This window comes from Pristiophorus japonicus, chromosome 10 (genome assembly GCF_044704955.1).
Source record: "Pristiophorus japonicus isolate sPriJap1 chromosome 10, sPriJap1.hap1, whole genome shotgun sequence".
Classification (NCBI taxonomy): Eukaryota; Metazoa; Chordata; class Chondrichthyes; family Pristiophoridae; genus Pristiophorus; species Pristiophorus japonicus.
In genome coordinates this window covers 117141875-117163125 of record NC_091986.1, presented here as the reverse complement: position 1 = coordinate 117163125, position 21251 = coordinate 117141875, and the positions used below count along the sequence as shown (strand labels likewise).

Sequence of the window (21251 nt, the reverse complement as noted above, 5' to 3'; positions counted from 1 at the left end):
CCACTTCCTGACCTTCAGATCGCTGGCACGTGTAGGACCGATACCTCGCCATCAGCACGCTCTCCCTCGGGTTAAGATGCTCCCGAACCAGTGTACACAGCCCCTCATACGACTTATCTGTGGGTTTCACCAGAGCCAGAAGATTATTCATGAGGTTGTAGGTCGGTGCCCCGCAGACCGTGAGGAGGACCGCTCTCCTTTTTGCAGCGCTTCCTTCTCCGTCCAGCTCGTTGGCTACAAAGTACTGGTCTAGTCATTCGACATAGGCTTCCCAGTCCTCACCCTCCGAGAACTTCTCCAGGATGCCCACAGTTTGCTGCATCTTTGCGTTGGACTTGTGTACTCCTCGCCAGTTATTGTGTTCCTAACACAGATGAGACTGCACACAGGGAGGTTAAAAAGGAACAGTGACCTCAGTCTTTATTAAGACACTCCAGAGTCAGGAACAGGCCTTAGGGACCGGCTTATATACAGTGCTCCCAAGGGATGCTGGGATCCCTTGGGACTTCAGGGGATGCACTCCCTGGTGGTGGAACATGGGAGTGCATGCTTTACAGATACACAACAGGTATGGTCAACTGTGACACAAGCTTCAGATAGGTTGAGAACGATGAAGAGGGGTAGTTTACCATGGTCACATAGAATATAATTTGTGACTTTGATAAGGGTCACTTCAGTACTGTAGCAGAGGCAGAAACCTGATTGGAGGAATTTAAATATGGAATTGGGTGAAAGATGGGCACGGATTTGGGAGGTGACAACATGTTCAAGGACTTTGGTGAGAAAAGGGAGATTGGAGATGGGGCGGTAGTTTGCAAGGACAGCGGGGTCAAGGATGATTTTTTTTTGAAGAGATGACGTCAGATTTGAAGGGGAGGGGGACAGTACTTGAAGAAAGAGAACTGTTAACATCAGCTAACATCGGGACCAGGAAGGGAAGTTGGGTGGTCAACAGTTTTGTGAAAATAGGGCTGAGGGAGCAGGAGGTGGGTCTGATGGACAATGTGAGCTCGGAGAGAGCACGGCAGGAGATGGGATAGAATTGAGAGAAATATACGTGTTTAGGGCTCGGACAGCAGGGATATTAGGGGAAATTTGGCTGGGTGGGCTCGGGGAAGGCAGGGAAGTGGCAGAGGCTGCTGAACAGATGGTCTCAATCTTTGTGACAAAAAAAACCCATGAGCTCCTCGCATTTGTTATTGTTATGGGGGTGGAGGAAAGCATGGGAAGGTGGTTTAAGAAGAGGTTTGTGGTGGAGAAGAGAAGCTGGGGGTTATCCTTATACTCCAGGATGATAATTGAGCATTGAACAGTTTTAGCAATGCAGAGCTGGATCCAATAATGCTTTACGTGGTCTAGTGATGAATGGTTCAACCAGTTGTCTGCCATAGATGTTTAAATCTGTGTCTCTTGGACATAAGTGTGTGAAGATGAGGGGTATATCAGGGGGAATGACTAGGGTGCGAGAGAGTAATGGTTTTAATGGGGAGAAGGACATCAGAGGTGGAGGAACCGGCATGAATTAGCAAATCAGTAGCTGCAGAAATCTGATGGAGATTAGAGGTTAATAGAAGTGTTACATTGGCTACTCTCTAGTCCCCTGACGCAACTTGCATATCTAAGGTGGAATGACAAATTGTGGTCAGAGTTTCTGCCATTTCCTCTTTAATTTTTTCAATAGTGATTTACACACTTTTGAGTTCTATCATGCTTTCTTCGTTCTTCGTTCACAGGTGGTGGGACCTTGCCTTTACCAACGCCTCCCCATCTGACTACCGTACATTACCCACCATGCTCAAACTACCACGGTGGTGGCATGGCCCTGATCAAAAAGTCACACCTCAGACTCTGCCCTTACCTTACTGGCCTCTTATCCTCCACCTCATTCTCTTCCACTCCTCACCTTATTTTAAATCAATCCTGAGCTTCTCCCCAAGATATTCTCCCTTCTTTCTTCCCTCAGACTCTACACAAAAGCCAGTCCTCAACCTAGGTGATGCCAATCTCCAACTCAGCTCCCTTTTCCCTCACTTCTCCAAATTCACTGCTCTCCTGTCCGCTCCAGACCTCTCCCTCCATGTAAACACTCCTGTCTATATGAATGGCAATCTCTTCAACCTTGCTCCCTTCCATGGTCTTGAACACCTACAGGACTATCTTTAGCCATTTTTCTGTATCCTTCACCACCCATATCCCCATACCTTCCTGAAACCCCATATCCTTCTACCTTCGCCCTGAAAAAACCCGGTCCCACATCACTTACAACCACACTCTTGCTCTTGATACTGCCTCATCTTCGGCCTCTGTGTGGCTGTTGATTTGCTGAATTATTTTCTCATCTCCATCTTGACTGCCTTTGGCACAAACAAAGTCTTCACTGTTTCCCATCCCGGTCCCTCCCCTGGTATGGGCCCCACCTTTGTTCTCTCTCAAGTTCAAGGGCTCAAACTTGAATGTACTTGATGCATTCAAGAGCAAGATATTATTTAAATGGAGAGAGATTGCAAAGTGCTGCAGTACAGCAGGACCTGGGGGTACTTGTGCATGAAACATAAAAGAATAGTATGCAGGTACAGCAAGTGATCAGGAAGGCCAATGGAATCTTGGCCTTTATTGCAAAGGGGATGGAGAATAAAAGGAGGGAAGTCTTGCTACAGTTGTACAGGGTATTGGTGAGGCCACACCTGGAATACTGCGTGCAATTTTGGTTTCTATATTTACGAAAGGATATACTTGCTTTGGAGGCAGTTCAGAGAAGGTTCCCTAGGTTGATTCCAGAGATGAGGGGGTTGATTTATGAGGAAAGGTTGAGTAGGTTGGGCCTCTACTCATTGGAATTCAGAAGAATGAGAGGTGATCTTATCGAAGCGTATAAGATTATGAGGGGGCTTGACAAGGTGGATGCAGAGAGGATGTTTCCACTGATGGGGGGAGACTACAACTAGAGGGCATGATCTTAGAATAAGGGGCCACCCATTTAAAACTGAGATGAGGAGAAATTCCTTCTCTCAGAGGGTTGTAAATCTGTGGAATTCACTGCCTCAGGGAGCTGTGGAAGCTGGGACATTGAATAAATTTAAGATAGAAATAGACAGTTTCTTAAACGATAAGGAATAAGGGGTTATGGGGAGCGGGTAGGGAGGTGGAGCTGAGTCCATGATCAGATCAGCCATAATCTTATTGAATGGCGGAGCAGGCTCAAGGGGCCATATGGCTTACTCCTGTTCCTATTTCTTATGTTCTTATGTTCTTATAACTAGCTTAGCCAGCCATCACCAGATAAGGCCTGATTACATAACGCCCTATTGGGCTTCGCTTCACACTGCTGAAACAGCCCATCACTCTAGGACCATCCTAGAAGGCATAGATAACTCCAGGCTACATTTGTCTACTACTAACAACCTCTTTAAACCCCTCTCACCTACCCCCTCTATCCTCATGCTTAACAAGGGTGGTTCATGGGTTTCTTCATTTTCAAGAGAGATCATCTTTTCAGCTGCCTCTGCTGCTTCCCCACTCCCCTCGCCAATTAAGCCAAATCTCTCCTCTATTCCTGTCCTCACTTTAGCTTTGAACCTTAATTTTTCACTCTCTCTCTCCTCAAAAAATGCACCCTCGACAACTCTGCCCTCAATAACTATCACCCCATCTCCAACCACCCTTTCCTCTTCATGATCATGGAGTGTGTTGTTGCATCCCTGATCTATGCCATCTCTCCAACAATTCCCTGTTTGAATCTCCCCAATCGGGTATCCACCTTTCCCATAGCAGCAAAACTGCCTTCACCAAAGTCATAAACGGCAGCATCTATGACTATGACTATGTTGCAATATGTCTCCCTCATCCCTCTTGACATCTTTGCAAGCTTTGATACATTTGATCACACAACCCTCTCATCTGTTGACCACCTCCATGGAACTGCCCTTACTTAGTTCCACTCATACCTAATGTTCCCTTTAAGCTGCGTGGGCACACAGCACTCTGCAGCTCCTGCGCAGTCAACTCACTGACATTTAAATAGGAAAAAAAGTGCACCCAAAGAAATTAAAGAGAACATTGTTCATACCTAACCGATCATAGCCAGAACATCTCTATCAATGGCTTCTCTTCCCGCTTCTGGAGTCCTCCCTAGAATCCATCCTTGGCACCCTCCATTTCTTTCTTTCCATGCAGCATCATCTGAAGACATGGAGTTAGCTTCCACATGTATGCCTATGACACCAAGCTCTACCTCACCAGTTCTGACCCTTCCACAGCCTCCTTGCTACCAGATTGTTTGTTTAATATCCAATCTTGAATGAGCTGCAATTTTCTCCAGTTAAACATTGGAAAGACTGAAGCTATTGTCTTCTCTTGCCGCCAAGTCTATGCCCTCCCTGATCCAGTCTTTCAGAGGAGACATTAAACCGAGTCTACTCTCTCAGGTGGATGTAAAAGATCTCATGGTACTATTTAAAGAAGAGCTGGCATGTTCACTTGTGTCCTGGCCAATATTTATTCCTCAACGAAGATATTAACTAAAACAGATAATTTGCTCATTAATCTCATTGCCTTTTGTGGGACCTTCCTGTGTACAAATTGGCTGCTGTGTTTCCTAATTCAAAAAGTATTTCTTTAGCTGCAGAGCGCCTTTGGATGTCCCGAGTTCGCGAAAGCTGTTATATGTTCTTTCTTTATTTTCCCTCTTTCTTCTGGAAACTCCAACTGTTAGCTCTGGTGCTATCAATTTAGAGAGACTCAAATGTTTGTTAATTAAATTCTAATATTTTTTAAAGTAAAAGGAAATTGGATTGCCTTGACCTATGACATCACTAGTCCACCAGGAAGAATTTGCATATTATGAAATCATTATATTTTGGAATGGATAAATATTCCATATTATTATTTATTAGAAGGCCTAGCGTAGAGAGGATTTATTGTCAATTGGGTGGCCAGATCTGAAGTCATGTCTATTTGAAGATGGTCTCAATAACTGGAAGAGATCCGATGATTTTTAGAGGTTCAGGAGCAACACCTCTTCCCCTTACACTGGCCAAAGTCGGGACTGACCTGATGGGATTCTGTGCCTTCTTTAAAGTTCACAGCATCTTCAAGTTCCATATCATATGGCTGTCCTTCCATATCAGTCAAGTCAAGCAGCTGGGCTTGGACATCACAGGGATAAACCTAATAACCAGAGGCAAGAGTGATGTCATAACACAGAGACATTGTCTGAGACTGCATCAGCATCTATCCTAACATATGGGCCGAGATTTTCCTTACCTCAGCAGGTCTTCTGGGGCCGGGGTCGGTGGCAGGTCGCGGCCCCGCTGCTGGCTCCATCCCACTCAGAAAAATTAATTTCCGTAAATAGGGCTTTTTAAGCCAACATAACGTATTTCGCGGTCCAATTAGAGGAAGCGGATCATTCACGACACATCATCAGCCAGTTTCCTTAAAGGGACCATGGCCAACTTTCTTTTCACATTTGTGCTGTCATTGTTTTACAGCATTGAAGTACTGCAAATACTGACAATAACTGCATGGAGGTGCGGAGCTGCACCCAGGTTCTTCCATGGAGGGAGTCACAGCATGCACGGAGGTCCTGTTCCCTTCCGATAGGTGGAAAGGACCTCCACAGGAGACTAACACAGCCTGGTTTTACATTGCAGAGGAGGACACAAGCAGGGATGTCGTCAGAAGGACCTGGGTGAATTGTCGCAAACATTTCAATGATGTCATTAGATCACGAAACTTTAGTACAAAGCTTCATTCTGCTATGTCTCTCATCATTCTGTCTTCCCTACCCTACTCCTGCATATCCTTACTCACACCAACTTACCTTGCTCCTCCGCCCATCCCTCTCTCTGTTTACATTATCACATCCTCATCTCACTAGCTACCCCTCATACTCACCCTCATCCTAGTGCAATCATACCAACTAACAACACACAAGGGTCGTCACTTGGGTGTTTTATGCAATGCTCATGTAAAGTTTTTGTTAACGTGGTGTCAAACATTGAAACTTTTATTTTCAATACTTTCCATTCTTGGACAGATTTGTGTGCACCTTTGGAAGTGGCTTAGTGAGTTGCAGTGAATGGTGAGACATAAGGTACCACCTGCCATGGTGCTGAGTGTGAAAGGAATGGCTTGGACATTATATGGGTGCTTTATGGTGTTGGGGTGGGGTGGTGCCAACCTGGCACATCATGTGGCAGTCAGGGAGTACAGCGTCAAGTGAGGTAAATCTGGCCATGGTGAAGCCTCCCGGGCAGCAATGTGCTCGGCAGCTGATGCCCTCTGTCCTGTGCAGCATCAGGTGATTGCAGAGAAGGTTGGTGTTGTTGTTGGTGGTGTTGCTGGTGTTGGAGCTGATCGTGGTCGGATTCTGAGGAGCAAGGTGAGACAGTATAAAGGGCACCCATATTGATGGAATAAATGGCAGGTGAAGTAGAGATGACAGATGCATTCTGTCAATGGTGAGAGAGTTCTTCCACTGAGGTAAGAGTGGATAGAGAGTGGAAAGTGGAAAGCCTGCAGAATCTGTGCTGGAAATGGACCGAGAAACAGCTTGTGGCTGAGGAAAGTGATGATCTTTCAGGTGGGAGCTTTTACTGTACATTTGAAGCTGTCAAGTAATCAGCTGGAGCAATGGCCACTGAACTCCCACCTCAGGTTGACAGCCGCGGACCCAGAACAGTGTGGTTCCTGTGGTCATGCAGTTAAAGTCAAAAGGTAAGTTAAGAAAGCCTGTTAATCATCTGTCAACTAGATGCTAATGAATTTAATTGGGTTGCCTGCCACCGCCTGTCGGGTCTGCTCAGCGCTGACAAACCCAACATTGGGAAAGATGCATTGCAGCAGATTCCCGACCCGCTGTCAAAAAAATATTTCCACCCTAATATGTCTCTACTTATCTGTAGAATAACTCCAAGAGGCCTAGAACTGTGCTTGAAACACTGTGACCTTAGTCTCTTTATTGTAACTAAGAGTAAGGCAGCAATGAGCAATATACCGCTCCTGCCTGGGTCTCCCACTGTTGCACCCTCTAGTGGTACCAGCATAGTATGTACAGAGTATACATATATGACAACATTCCCCCCCCCCGCCGCCAAAGTCTTTGATGCGAGTTAGTTACAGGTTGAGGCAATCCGGAACTCTGCGCTCCCTGGTTGATCGTCTGATTGTCACTTCTGGCATGGGTGAGTTGATCAGGCCACTGCTGTCTTGCAGCGCTGTTGGTCTGACTGGACTGTTGGAGATGGTGGGATCATCCTTGTGGTTGGCAGCTAGATCTGTTGCTGATTGGGTGTGTGTAGGTGGATCGCTGAAGGTAAGGTCCTCTTCCAGTAGTTCCTGGTTACCTGTAAATCACAATTTGGTCTGGTCCAAATGCTTTCTGCACGTTTGTCCGTTAAGCAGTTTGACAAAAAACACTCTATTCCCTGCTTTGGCTAAAATAGTGCCAGCGACCCATTTGGGGCCATGACCATGATTCAGCACAAACACCGGGTCGTTTACATTGATGTCGCATGATACAGCCGCGTGATCATGGTACATGTTTTGCTGATAAAGCCTGGTTTCCACCTGATCGTTGAGGTCCGGGTGGACTAAGGAGAGCCTGGTTTTGAATGCACGTTTCATTAGTAACTCCGCAGGGGGGGCCCCGGTAAGTGAGTGGGGTCGTGTCCTGTAATTGATCAGCACCTGGATAGGCGGGTTTGTAAGGAGCCTTCCGTGACACGTTTCAAGCTCTGCTTTATGGTTTGGACTGCCCGCTCCACTTGGCCGTTGGATGCGGTCTTGAACGGGGCAGACCTGACATGCTTGATGCCATTGCGGGTCATGAATTCATTGAATTCTGAGCTGGTGAAACACAAACCATTGTCGCTGACCAGAATGTCGGGCAACCCATGGGTGGCGAACATGGCCCTGAGGCTTTCAATGGTGGCGGTGGACGTGCTGGATGCCATTATTACACATTCGATCCACTTAGAGTAGGCGTCCACTACAACGAAGAACATTTTTCCTCGAAAGGGGCCTGTATAATCTACGTGGATCCTGGACCATGGTTTTGAGGGCCAGGACCACAGACTAAGTGGAGCCTCCCTGGGGACATTGCTCAATTGTGAGCAAGTGTTACACTGGTGCACGCACGACTCCAAGTCCGAGTCAATGCCGGGCCACCAGACATGGGACCTGGTGATAGCCTTCATCATGACTATGCCTGGGTGGACTCAGCGTAGATCGCATATGAAGGTTGCCCTGCCTTTTTTTGGCAGGATGACGTGGTTGCCCCATAAGAGGCAATCCGATTGGATGGACATTTTGTCTTTACGACGGTGAAACAGCTTTATCTCGTCTTGCATTTCTCTTGGGACTGCTGACCAGCCCCCATTGAGGACGCAACTTTTTACAAGAGATAACACTGGGTCCTGGTTGGTCCAGGTCTTGATCTGGCGGGTCGTTATGGGTGATCCTTCACTTTGGAAGACGTCCATGACCAGGTACAGGTCTGCGGGCTGCGCCATTTCCACCCCGATAGTGGGCAACGATAGCCGGCTGAGGGCATCGGTGCAGTTCTCAGTGCCTGGCCTGTAGCGGATCGTATAATCATAGGACGACAGTGTTAGTGCCCATCTTTGGATTCGCGACGAAGCATTGGTGTTTATGCCTTTGCTTTCCGAAAACAGTGGGATTAGGGGCTTGTGGATGGTTTCTAACTCGAACCTGAGTCCGAACAAATACTGGTGCATTTTTTTTACCCCATAGACACAGGCCAAAGCCTTCTTCTCGACCATACTGTAGGCTCTTCCAGCCTTGGATAGACTCCTAGACACATATGCAACCGGTTGGAGTTTGCCCGCTACATTTGCTTGCTGTAAAACACACCCGACACCGTACAACGACACGTCACATGCTAAAACTAGACGTTTACTTGGGTCATACAATACAAGCAACTTGTTCGAACACAGCAAGCTTCTGGCCTTTTTGAAGGCGGCCTCTTGATTTTGACCCCAAACCCAGTCGTCTCCCTTGCGTAGTAACTTGTGCAACGGTTCGAGCAAAGTGCTCAACCCTGGAAGAAAGTTACCGAAATAGTTGAGGAGTCCCAGGATCTGGGTGCATTCTGGATGGCTTCTGTTTTCGAGTCTGTGGGCCTGATGCCTTCTGCCGCAATCTTCCTCCCCAGGAATTCTACCTCTTGCGCCAGGAAGACACACTTGGATCGTTTCAACCAGAGTCCGACTCTGTTTAGTCGACTTAAAACCTCTTGCAGGTTGTGCAGGTGTTCGGTGATGTCGCGACCAATGATTGGGATGTCATCCTGAAATATAACGGTGTGTGGAACCGATTTCAACAGACTCTCCATGTTCCTTTGGAAGATGGCTGCAGCCGAGCGGATCCCGAACGGGCACCTGTGATACAAAAACAGTCCCTTGTGTGTGTTAATGCACGTTAATTTTTTTGATGACTCAGCCAGCTCCTGGGTCATGTAAGCGGAGGTTGGATCCAGCTTGGTGAATGCCTTCCCCCCGCTAATGTCGCAAAGAGATCATTGGCTTTGGTTTGTGGGCACTGATCCTGTAATGAAACTCGGTTGATCGTTACCTTGTAGTCACCGCAGATACAGACCGTACCGGAACAATCGGGCTGGCCCACTCGTTAAACTCGACTGGTGATATGATTCCCTTGCGTTGAAGTCTGTCCAATTCGATCTCCACTTTCTCCCTCATCATGTAAGGGACCGCTCGAGCCTTGTGATGAACAGGCCGTGCCTCGGGGACCAAGTGCATCTGCACTTTGGCGCCTGTGAAGTTGCCGATGCCTGGTTCAAATAAGGATGGGAACTTGCTCAGCACTTGAGCACAGGAAGCATCATTCACTGAAGATAGTGCTCTGACATCTTCCCAGTTCCACCGAATTTTCCCCATCCAGCTTCTGCCAAGCAGCATGGCCCGTCGCCTGGTACAACCCACAGTGGCAATTCGTGTATCTCTCCATCATAGGATACCTTTACGTTCGCACTGCCGATAACTGGGATCAGTTCCTTGGTGTAAGTGCGCAGCTTTGTCTGAATCGGGCTCAGCTTGGCTCTTTGTTCTTTGTTGCCCCACAGCCTCTCAAATGCCTTCTGGCTCATAAGTGACTGACTCGCCCCCATGTCCAACTCCATGGAAACAGGAATGCCATTTATCTTGACTTTCATCATCATGGGGGGACTTTTGGTAGTGAAGGTGTGCACCCCGTGCACTGCTTCCTCAGGCTGAGTTGCCTCTTTAGCTTGTACTTTATGATCCTTGCTGGATCGAAAACCTCCTGCCGACTCCTCTGCCATGTTTTGAGTCGCAGTTCTTCTGCACATTCACTGTGGGTGGCCTTTTTGGCCGCAGCCTTTGCACACACAGTGACTGAATCGACACAGACAGACCCAATGGTTACCCCCGCAAAGCCAGCATGTTAAACGATTCACATTTACACCCCTTGGCAGAATCTAAGTCGAACTAATTCTTTGATCAACAGTTATTTTCTTCACAGTACTCGCCAGTGAGTTTTGATTCTGAGAGAATCTCAACGTTGAGGTCGTGAATGCCTGGCTTAAGGTGATGGTCCACTTCACGTCCCGTCCCGTTGCGAAAACATCCCGCAACACATTGTTGAGTTCGCCAAATTCGCACGGTTCCGCGAGCCTTCGTAGATCTGCGACATATTCCGCTTAATCCTGGCCCTTGGTGCGGCGATGTGTGCAGAAATGATACCTGGCCAGAGAAACCCGAGTAAAGGCTTCACCCTCTGTAAACTTTTCTAATCTACCAACGGCAGCCATCTCTGCGTGTTAGTCCGTGATCTGTTCTCGTCACCAGTTAATATGTCTCTACTTATCTGTAGAATAACTCCACGAGGCTTAGTGCTGTGCATGAACTGTTGTGACCTTAGTCTCTTTATTGTAACTGAGAGTGAGGCAGAAATGTGGTGACCAGCCTTTTATACAGCTCCTGCCTGGGCCTCCCACAGTTGCACCCTCTAGTGGTACCAGCATAGTATGTACAGAGTATACATATATTACACACCCGACCCACCACCAATCCCGCCCCTGAACCCCCTGAAAACCTCGGCCATGATGTCCGTGAAACATTTCTGATCTTTACTAGCAGTTTATCAAGCTGCACCTGGAGTTCCACAGGAACCTCTCTGATGAGTTTCTCCCCATGTACCAATCAAACTGGTTGCCAATAAATCATTACAGAAGTTACACAGGTGCTTGTACACATCTGCATGGTGCCCTTTGAGAAGTTACATTTATACCTAATTCAATTTCACAAACAATTTGTAACACATTAGGTTGAAGTTAAACAGACTTTATATGACAGTGCCATTAGATTGTGAAAAATGCACTTCAAATTATTTTTCTGGATGTGACAGGAATAGTCCCCAAGTAACAGAGAACAATTATCTTGTAGACCTCTGGCAAGGTTTTTGATTAAACAAAGAAGGCTATGTCAACAGCAAAGCATTGACACAAAAAAACTACAATATAGTTAATGAGTGAAATCGCTGACCTGACACCCCAATAAACTCTGGCAAGCTGTGTGAGAACACCTTGAGGGGACAGTCTCACGCATGTTACAGTATAAGTGCAAAATGACCTATAAACTTCTAAGCTTCAGTTATAAACTTTTTAATCAGCTCTTTGCTCTATGAATAATTTAATTAGTATTTTAATGCTGGCTAGCTCAGCTCTGCATATGCTTGTAAGCACACATGCATAGCTCCAAGGACTGACCAGAGAGGTGCACAGCCAGTATCACAATTTAATGGTGCCAGCTTACACCACCCGAAATTAAGGAACCACTCCCAGCTGGCATGTGCAGTTATAAAAGGGCCATAGTATCTTGAGAATGTAGCTGTAATAAGAGTGTATACCATGCATATTCAGGGTAAGATACCATTTAAATATTATCTTTCATAGAACTTAAAAAACAGGTATATAACAGTTTTAATTGAATTTTGAACAGTGGATGCAGCTTCAAGTGCAGAGACAAAATTACTTCCCTTTCCTCCTTTAATACTCTCCTTAAAACTCTTCGACCAAGATTTTGGGCATCTGCCATAACATCTCCTTATATGGCTTGGTGTCAATTTTTTTTATATAACACTCCTGTGAAGCGCCTTGGGATGTTTTATTACGTTAAAGGCGCTATATAAATATAAGTTGTTGTTGTTATTTAACTGTATGAAAACCAAACTGATACTGTGGGTCTGCAAAAAGAATCGACTAAATAATGCAAAGTTTCTTCAAAGTTGGCATGCAGCTTCAGCAGGCGGTGAAGAAGGCAAATGGTATGTTGGCCTTCATAGCTAGGGAATTTGAGTATAGGAGCATGGAGGTCTTACTGCAGTTGTACAGGGCCTTAGTGAGGCCTCACCTGGAATATCGTGTTCAGTTTTTGTCTCCTAATCTGAGGAAGGACGTTCTTGCCATTGGGGGAGTGCAGCGAAGGTTCACCAGACTGATTCCCAGGACGGCAGGACTGACATATGAGGAGAGACTGGATCGACTGGGCCTGTATTCATTGGAGTTTAGAAGGATGAGAGGGGATCTCATAGAAACATATAAAATTCTGACAGGACTGGACAGATTAGATGTAGGAAGAATGTTCCCGACGTTGGGGAAGTCCAGAATCGGGGGACATAGTCTAAGGATAAGGGGTAAGCCATTTAGGACTGAGATGAGGAGAAACTTCTTCACTCAGAGAGTTGCTAACCTGTAGAATTCCCGACCGCAGAATGTTGTTGATGCCAATTCATTGGATACATTCAAGGGGGAGTTAGATATGGCCCTTACGGCTAAAGGAATCAAGGGGTATGGAGAGAAAGCAGGAAAGGAATACTGAGGTGAATGATCAGCCATGATCTTATTGAATGGTGGTGCAGGCTCGAAGGACCGAATGGCATACTCCTACACCTATTTTCTATGTTTTTATGTTTCTTCCAAAGAATTTACAGGGACCGAAAAAAGAAAAGGATAGACAACATACGCGGTAATTTTAAGAGGGTATCAATGTTGTATACTGAGGACACAAAAACATTAGTCTCAGATCTGTGAGGCTTTTCAGCCACAGGACATACATTGTAGGGGAACACCTTATAGCAGTTTGTGAAAGCTACTTTGACCGCATGAGCAGAACTTAGTCATGTGCACTTTTTTTAATCCATTATGACTGCAAAGGTTACTATCCTCTACTCACTTAACAGCTTTAGACACTTATTAGCTATTGTCAGCAGAAGGTAAATTAATTATTTAAAAGGTGTTTTTCTTTTATTAGTATTAATAGAGTTGTTAACTCTAATTAATAGATCCATAGAAGGTGAATTAGTTTAATTGAAGCAGACAGTTTATTTTAATAAAATTGATTCACCAAAAATATAAAAATCTGAAACACAATTATGAATTAGTAAAGTTTAAAAATTTCAATATTTTTATGCAAACTAGGTCCTAATGCCAGTTTTAGAACCCCAACGCAAAATTCATGAGCAAATAGGAAGAGCATACTGTGAAAGTTGCTTTGACAGCCAAACTTAGTCCTGTGCATTTTTTTAATCCATTATAACTGCAAAGTTGTTTTGCGCCTTGAGGGACTGCTGGAGGCCGCCAACAAAAAGGCAAGTCTTTTTTTTACAGTTTAATTTCTGTGGAGCCAGGAGGAACACTCTGTGTAAAGCCAGAGGGAGCAGTAATGCTCCTCCTGGCTCCACAAATATACTGCAGTCCAATACTGACCCCAATTTGTGCCACCTGCCTCCTGTGTCTGTGGGCCGGCTCAGCACCAGATCCAGCCAAAAAGGCCCTGATTGGCAAGCTGCATCGGGACGTCAGGCAGATGAGGCCTAAGGACAAATTTCGATCAGATCTCAGGCCAACATCTTCGGGCATGTAGCACAATCATACCACCCATTTCACACTGAAACTGGCACGACTCAAATTTCTCCATCCAGCTAGAAAATAAAAATTCATAGCTAAAAATTTGAGTACACTGGAAATCTGCTGGTAACGGCATGGCAAAGGTTGACAGTTGCCTGCTGAGAGAATACAGGTAGTGGCAATATTTTTGTGCTGCTAACATCAGCGTAGCGTTGGCTTTGTAGTGTAACACGCTTTCCAGTGCTAAGCTTAGCAGGAGGCCAAAGGTTGCCTCTGACCCTGCTTGTAGTGAAGGGGAATGGGAAGAATGGAGCAAACCTGTAGGCCATGCACAGTTGGCGTACTTGCTACAAAAATATTAACTGATGTTTGATGATTTTTTTTTTAATAGTTCATGAAATGAATGCATTTGCATTCTCTGTAACATTAATCTTTCCCCAATGGTTACTCGTGAAAGTGTTTAAATATGTAATAATTGTACCAGCTTTTAGTGGGTCTTGCATAAGCGACACAAAATAATTATTTGATAAATAATTGGTTATAGAATTTTAAATAAATTAATTATAAGCATTTGAGTCAAGATTTATTAGGGGTTGGCATTCTGGTTGCGCTATCATAAAGATAAAAGAGATCTTATCAGAGATGATCTTCAAATGTTACAATCGAGTTCTAGTCAATCTGGTGCTCTTTAGGAATTTGTATTTTTTTTACTTTGCTGGGAATCCACTGAGAGATTTGCAGTTTTGTACAGATGTCCAGTTCTGAACTAAAGGCTTGTTCGACAAGGTTTCACCCATTGATTTACTGACCCACAAACACGGTAGGCCTCCCAGAAAGCTGCCAGAAAATGCAAACCACCTCCCCCATTCCGCCCTGCCATTGATGGGAAAAAAATGAAAGTATAAAATAAGAACTTTGGCAAGGTGTTTTCCACTCGTCAGCCTCCTTGATCATATATAATCCACCAAGTCCTGCCAGACTCCTCATTGACGTTAACGCTGCTGAAATGCTTTTAGTGACTGCACGCACTTGCGTGCTTTAGAGAGGATGGAAATAGGTGCGGTGAAATCCAAAACGGATGAGCGGGCACCAACTGAGAGTTGCACGCTGATTGACATCACTCTCTGACTCATCGGTGAGTGCAGACAACAGCAGTGCTGCCGACCTGCCGAAAATCAGGCCGCTGCAGGACCCGCCGGCATTGGATGATAGTGCGGCTATCATCCAATCCCTCAAATCTGGCGGTAATGGGTGACACTAAACCCCCGAATCTTTAACCCATAGATTGATAACTAGTCTCACTGGATTTCACAATTCGCAAAAGTGGAATATATTTGTGAGGTTAAGGCTGTGAGTTCAAATGGGTTAGTTAGCTGAATAAGGAACAATACTATCTAGTGCACACAGAGAGCTTTCTGAATGACAAGACAAGACCGGAGTTATTTGTTATTCTGTACTTAGAATTAGCATAATCCTATTTTCCAGCTCTAGGTCTGTATCCTTGCTTGTTACGGCACTTCAAGTGCACATCCAAGTACTTTTTAAATGTGGTAAGGGTTTCTGCCTCTACCACCCTTTCAGGCAGTGAGTTCCAGACCACCACAAATCTCTGCATGAAGAAATTTCCCTCAAATCCCCTCTAAACCTTATACCAATTACTTTAAATTTATGCCCCCTGGTTGTTGACTCCTCTGCTAAGGGAAATAGTCCCGTTCTATCCACTATATCTAGGCCCCTCATAGTTTTATACACCTCAATGAGGTCTCCCCTCAGCCTCCTCTGTTCTAAGGAAAATAAACCCAGCCTATCCAATCTGTCCTCATAGCTGAGATTCTCCACTCTCAACAACATCCTCGTAAATCTCCTCTGTACCCTCTCCAGTGCAATCACATCCTTCCTGTAATGCGGTGACTAGAACTGCACGCAGTACTCCAGCTGTGGCCTAACCGGTGTTTTATATAGTTCAAGCATAACCTCCCTGCTCTTGTATTCTATGCCTCAGCTAATAAAGGAAAGCATTCCGTATGCCTTCTTAACCACCTTATCCACCTGGCCTGCTACCTTCAGGGATCTGTGGACATGCACTCCCAGGGCCCAGTGTTCCTTTACACTTCTCAATGTCCTACCATTTAATGTGTATTCCCTTTCCTTGTTATCCCTCCCCAAATGTACTACCTCACATTTCTCTGGATTAAATTGCATTTGCCACTGTTCTGCCCACCTGACCAATTGATTGATATCTTCCTGCAGTCTGCAGCAGCCTTCTTCATTATCAACCACACAGCCTAATTTTGAATCATCTGCAAACTTCTTAATCATACCCCCTATATTCAAGTTTAGATCATTGATGTATGTTACAAAAAACAAAGGACCTAGCACTGAGCCCTGCGGAACCCCACTAGAAACATCCTTCCAGTCACAAAAACACCCATCAACCATTACCCTTTGCTTCCTGGATCTGAGCCAATTTTGGATCCAACTTGTCACTTTGTCCTGGATCCCATGGGCTTTTACTTTTGTGACCAGTGTGCCATGTGGGACCTTATCAAAAGCTTTGCTACAATCCATATATACTACATCATACGCACTGCCCTCATTGACCCTCCTGGTTACCTCCTCGAAAAATTCAATCAAGTTAGTCAGACACGATCTTCCCTTAACAAATCTGTGCTGACTGTCCCTGATTAACCGGTGTCTTTCTAAATGTAGATTTATCCTGTCCTTCAGGATATTTTCCAATAATTTTCCCACAACTGAGGTTCGGCTGACTGGCCTGTAATTACTCGGTCTATCCCTTTCTCCTTTCTTAAACAAAGGTACTACATTAGCGTCCTCCAGTCCTCTCGCACCACACGTGAAGCCAGAGAGGATTGGAAAATGATGGTCACAGCCCCTGCTATTTCCTCTTTTGCTTTGCTTAACAGCCTGGGATACATTTCATCCATGATGGGGACCTTTTTATCTGAAATTTTTTGGGTGTAACACCACCCCCATTCTTTTTCCATCTTCTCCTCAATGCACTAAATCTTTCTAGAGTACAGTTCCATGACCACCAGCATCCGTCCAGTAGCTCATCATTAACATAAAAAAATCAAAAGAAGTTTCACAGAGGCCTAATCAAACAAAAATGGACGTTGAGCCAAAGAAGGAAATATTTGGAGTAAATAACCTTAAAGGAGGGAAGTTGAGTGGTAGAAAGGCTTAGCGAGGAAATTCCAGAGCTTGTGGCCTAGATGGCTATATGCATGTCAATCGATGGCTAGGTGAGGTATAGGCACAAGAGGCCAGAGTCGGAGAAACGCAGATCTCTGAGGGTGGGTGTTCTAGGGCTCAAGGAGATGGCAGATATAGATCTGCTCCTGAAATCCTCATCTATGCTTTTGTCACCTCCAGACAATAACTATTCAAAGCTTTCCTGGTGAGCCCCACAATGTCCACTCTCTACAAACTTCAGTTCATAGGAACATAAGAACAGGAGTAGGACCAGTCAGCCCCTCGGGCCTGTTCCACCATTCAGTGAGATCATGGCTAATCTTCAACCTAGTTCCATATACCCGCCTTTGGCCCATATCCCTTAAGATCTTTGGTAAACAAAAAGCTATCAATCTCAGATTTAAAATTAACAATTGATATAACACCAATTGCCGTTTGTGGAAGACAGTTCCAAACTTCTACAACTCTGTGCATAGAAATGTTTCCTAATTTCACTCTTGAAAGGTCTGGCTCTAATTTTTTGACCATGACCCCAAGTCCTAGACTCCCCAACCGGCGGGAATAGTTTCTTTCTCTCTATCCTATCTGTTCGCTTTAATATCTTTAAAACTTAGATCAAATCACCCCTTAACCTGCTAAATTCTAGGGAATACAACGCTGATTTATGTAATCTCACCTCATAATTTAACCCTTGGTGTCCAGGTATCATTCTGGTAAACCTATGCTGCGCTGCCTCCAAGGCCTATATATCCTTCCCTATGTGTGATGCCCAGAACTGCTCACAGTACTCCAAGTGTGGTCTAACCAGGGCTTTGTATAGCTACAGCATAACTTATACCCCCTTGTATTCTAGTCCTCTAGATATACAGGCCAGCATTACATTAGCCTTTTTGATTATTTGCTGTACCTGTTCATGACATTTTAATGATGTATGTACATGGACCCGCAAGTCTCTTTGGACCTCCATTGTTTATAGCTTTTCATCATTTAGAAAGCACCCTGCTCTATCCTTTTTAAGTCCAAAGTAGATGACCTCACATTTGCCTATATTGAAATCTATTTGCCACAGTTTTGCCCATTCACTTAATCTATCAATATCCTTTTGTAATTTGATGCTTTCATCTACATTGACGACAATGCGCCTATCTTTGTGTCATCAACAGATTTGGATATGTAGCTTTCTATGGCCATCATCTAAACAGTTAATAAATACAGTGAATAGTTGCAGCCCCAACATAGATCCCTGTGGGACACCACTAGTCACATCCTGCCAATTAGAGTACTTGCCCATTATCCCTACTCTCTGTCTCCTGCCGCTCAGCCAATTTCCTAACTAGGTCAATAATTTGCCTTCAATTCCATGGGCTTCAACCTTAGTTAATACTCTTTTATGAGAGACCTTATCAAATGCCTTCTGGAAGTCCATTTAAATAACATCCATAGACATTCCCCTGTCCACTATTTTCGTCACCTCCTCAAAAAGTTCAATCAGGTTTGTCAGGCATGGCCTTCCTTTCACAAATCTGCGCTGGCTCTCTCTGATCAGCTGAAAATTTTAAAAGTGTTCGCTCAACCTATCCTTAATTATAGACTCTGGTAACTTCCTGACCACAGACTGGTCTGTATTCCCAGGTTTCCCTCTCTCACCATTCTTAAATAGCGGAGTAACATTAGCAATTTTCCAATCCACCGCGTCATTGCATCTTTTGCAGGTGCCACCTCTTTTGCCTAATTGTAAAAAAAAATTGTGTTGATTTTGATATCCCTTGCAAGTTTCTTTTCATACTCACCTTTTGTAGATCTTACTATTTATTTTGTCACCCTTTGCTGTGCTTTGTATCTTTCCCATTCACCAGGATCTGTGCTATTTTTTGTATGCTTTTTCTTTTAGTTTTATGCTGTCTATTACCTCTTTGGTCGTCCATGGCTGTTTCTTTTGACAAGTTGTGCTCTTGCCTCTCAGGATATAAACTAGTTTTGTATCAAATGAAATTATTTTTTGAACACCACCCATTGACCTTCTGCCGTTTTACCCATTAAGAGATTTGCCCAGTTTACTGTGGACAGTCTTTGTCTCATCCCGTTGAAGTCGGCCTAAACTAAATCTAGAATCGGAGTACCCTGCAGCAGTTTTGTGCTTCTCTCTTTCTAACACTAAATTGAACTCGATCAGATAAATGTTCATGTACTGTTAGGCTGTTAACTAAATCTGGATCATTACTCATTACTAAATCTAATATGGCATGACCCCTTGTTGGTCCTAGGACATATTGTTGTGAAAAACTATCCCGGATACACTCAAGAAATTCACTACCTTTCTGACAGGTGCTAATCAATCGGCCGAAAATTGCGGTTGGAGGCTTCCTTCGGACGAACGCCTCTGACCTAAAAAAAATCTACAAAAGCACCTGGTGGTCCCAGAGAACCTACGATTCTGGTCTGAGGCCTTAATTCGCTGCGCAGAGTACGGGAATCTGTCTTCCATGTACGTAAGTCTAGATTGGAGTCACGTGGGCCTGGACCACCAATCACTATCTTGTATTCTCATTGATAGTAATAGGAATTCCATTTTTACAAGTTCCCATTACCATCAATGAGAATACCCCCCCAAAACAAGAAACACAGCACAATAAATTTAAAAAACACCTCACATATTTAAAAAATAATTGAAATTAAATGTAATTAAATGTTTTAGAAAAAATATATATATTTTGGATTTTTTTTTAATGTGTTTTAATTGGGTTAAAAATAAACTTACCTTAATGGACAGGGTTTTTAAAATAAAAATGAATGATTAAATTAAATTTTTTTATGTTTTAAAAGTGTTACCAGGTGTAAAAGTTTGAAGGACATTCGCTGGGCAAAGAGCCCAATGTCTGCCCCACGGATGTCCTTCCTGCAGGGATGCGTAGAACCTGTCTGAAGAAATTTTGACAAATCGGAAAAGCTGGTTCTCAGCACATGCACATCGCGTGCTGAGAACCGGTTTTGTGAGGCCTCGCCGGGTGCGTGCGCACTTTGTACGCACCCGGCAAGGCCGCAATTTTCAGCCTAATATGAAAGTTAAAATTCCCCCGTTAAAACTACTTTGCCTTTACTACACTCTTGTCTAATTTCTGCATTTATACAATCTAACAGTTCACAGTTGCTACAAGGGGGCCTATACATAACTCCAACTACAGTTTTAAATCCCACCCTATTTTTTAATTCGACCCATAAAGTCTCCACTGCCTGCTTACCTTTTTTTATATCCTATTATCATTGAAATGATTTCATCTTTAATTACGATGGTTGCTCTTGCCTCTCTACCATTTTCCCTTTCTTTCCTGTAGACCTTATAACCTGGTATATTTAGTTTCCAGTCCTGATTGTCTTGCAGCCGTGTCTCAGTAATGGATACCATATCATAACCTCCAATTTGAATTTGCACCTGCAGTTCATTCAATTTATCCCTTATACTCTCTGTGTTTGTATAAAGAACGCTTATTTGGGGCACACACTCTAGCCTGTCCTTCAGCTCTAATGTTTTACTCACATATTTCTTATTTCTGTCTCCTAGTTCAATCACTTTATATCTTTGAATTTTCCCTTTACTTATAGTGCCTAAAGCACAATTTCTGATTGTTACTCTACTCTCTACCCTTTCGCTTGTTTTTGAACTATTATTTGTACTACAATTTCTACTTGAGCCCTCCTCCCATTTACTAGTTTAAAGTCCTTGTGACCATCCTATTTATCCTTTCCGCTAGGATCCTGGTCCCAGACTGGTTCAGGCGGAGCCTGTCTCAACGGTACAGTTCCTTCCTGTCGAAATACTGGTGCCTGTGCCCTATGAAAGTTGGCGAAAACACTGCTGCTTGTATCGTATCCTGCTTTAGGTCCTACTTACCCATCACCCCCATTCTTAATGATGTACATTGGGACCCCCAACACCTCAAATTTAAAAATCTTATTGTGTTTAAATCCCTCTATTACCCTTGTCTTACCCTTTATAATCTCTGTAATCTCCTCCAGCCCTACAACCCACCGCTCATCTGACTTTCAACTTCTATGCATCTCTTCACTCTACCATTGGTGGCTATGTCTTCCGTTGCCTTGGCTCTATGGTTTAGAATTTTCTCCCTGAACCCCT

The 21251-nt window shown here is 44.3% G+C and overlaps 1 protein-coding gene across 2 annotated transcripts in view; it reads right to left on the bottom strand.

The window, feature by feature from the left end:
- Positions 1-21251, bottom strand: part of dlg2 (discs, large homolog 2 (Drosophila)) — a 1568664-nt gene that overhangs the window by 1019502 nt on the left and 527911 nt on the right. For both annotated transcript variants that reach the window (XM_070892045.1, XM_070892046.1), the window contains exon 7: positions 5050-5166. In XM_070892045.1, coding sequence (XP_070748146.1) covers positions 5050-5166 — 117 coding nt within the window. The remainder of the gene's footprint in view (positions 1-5049; positions 5167-21251) is intronic.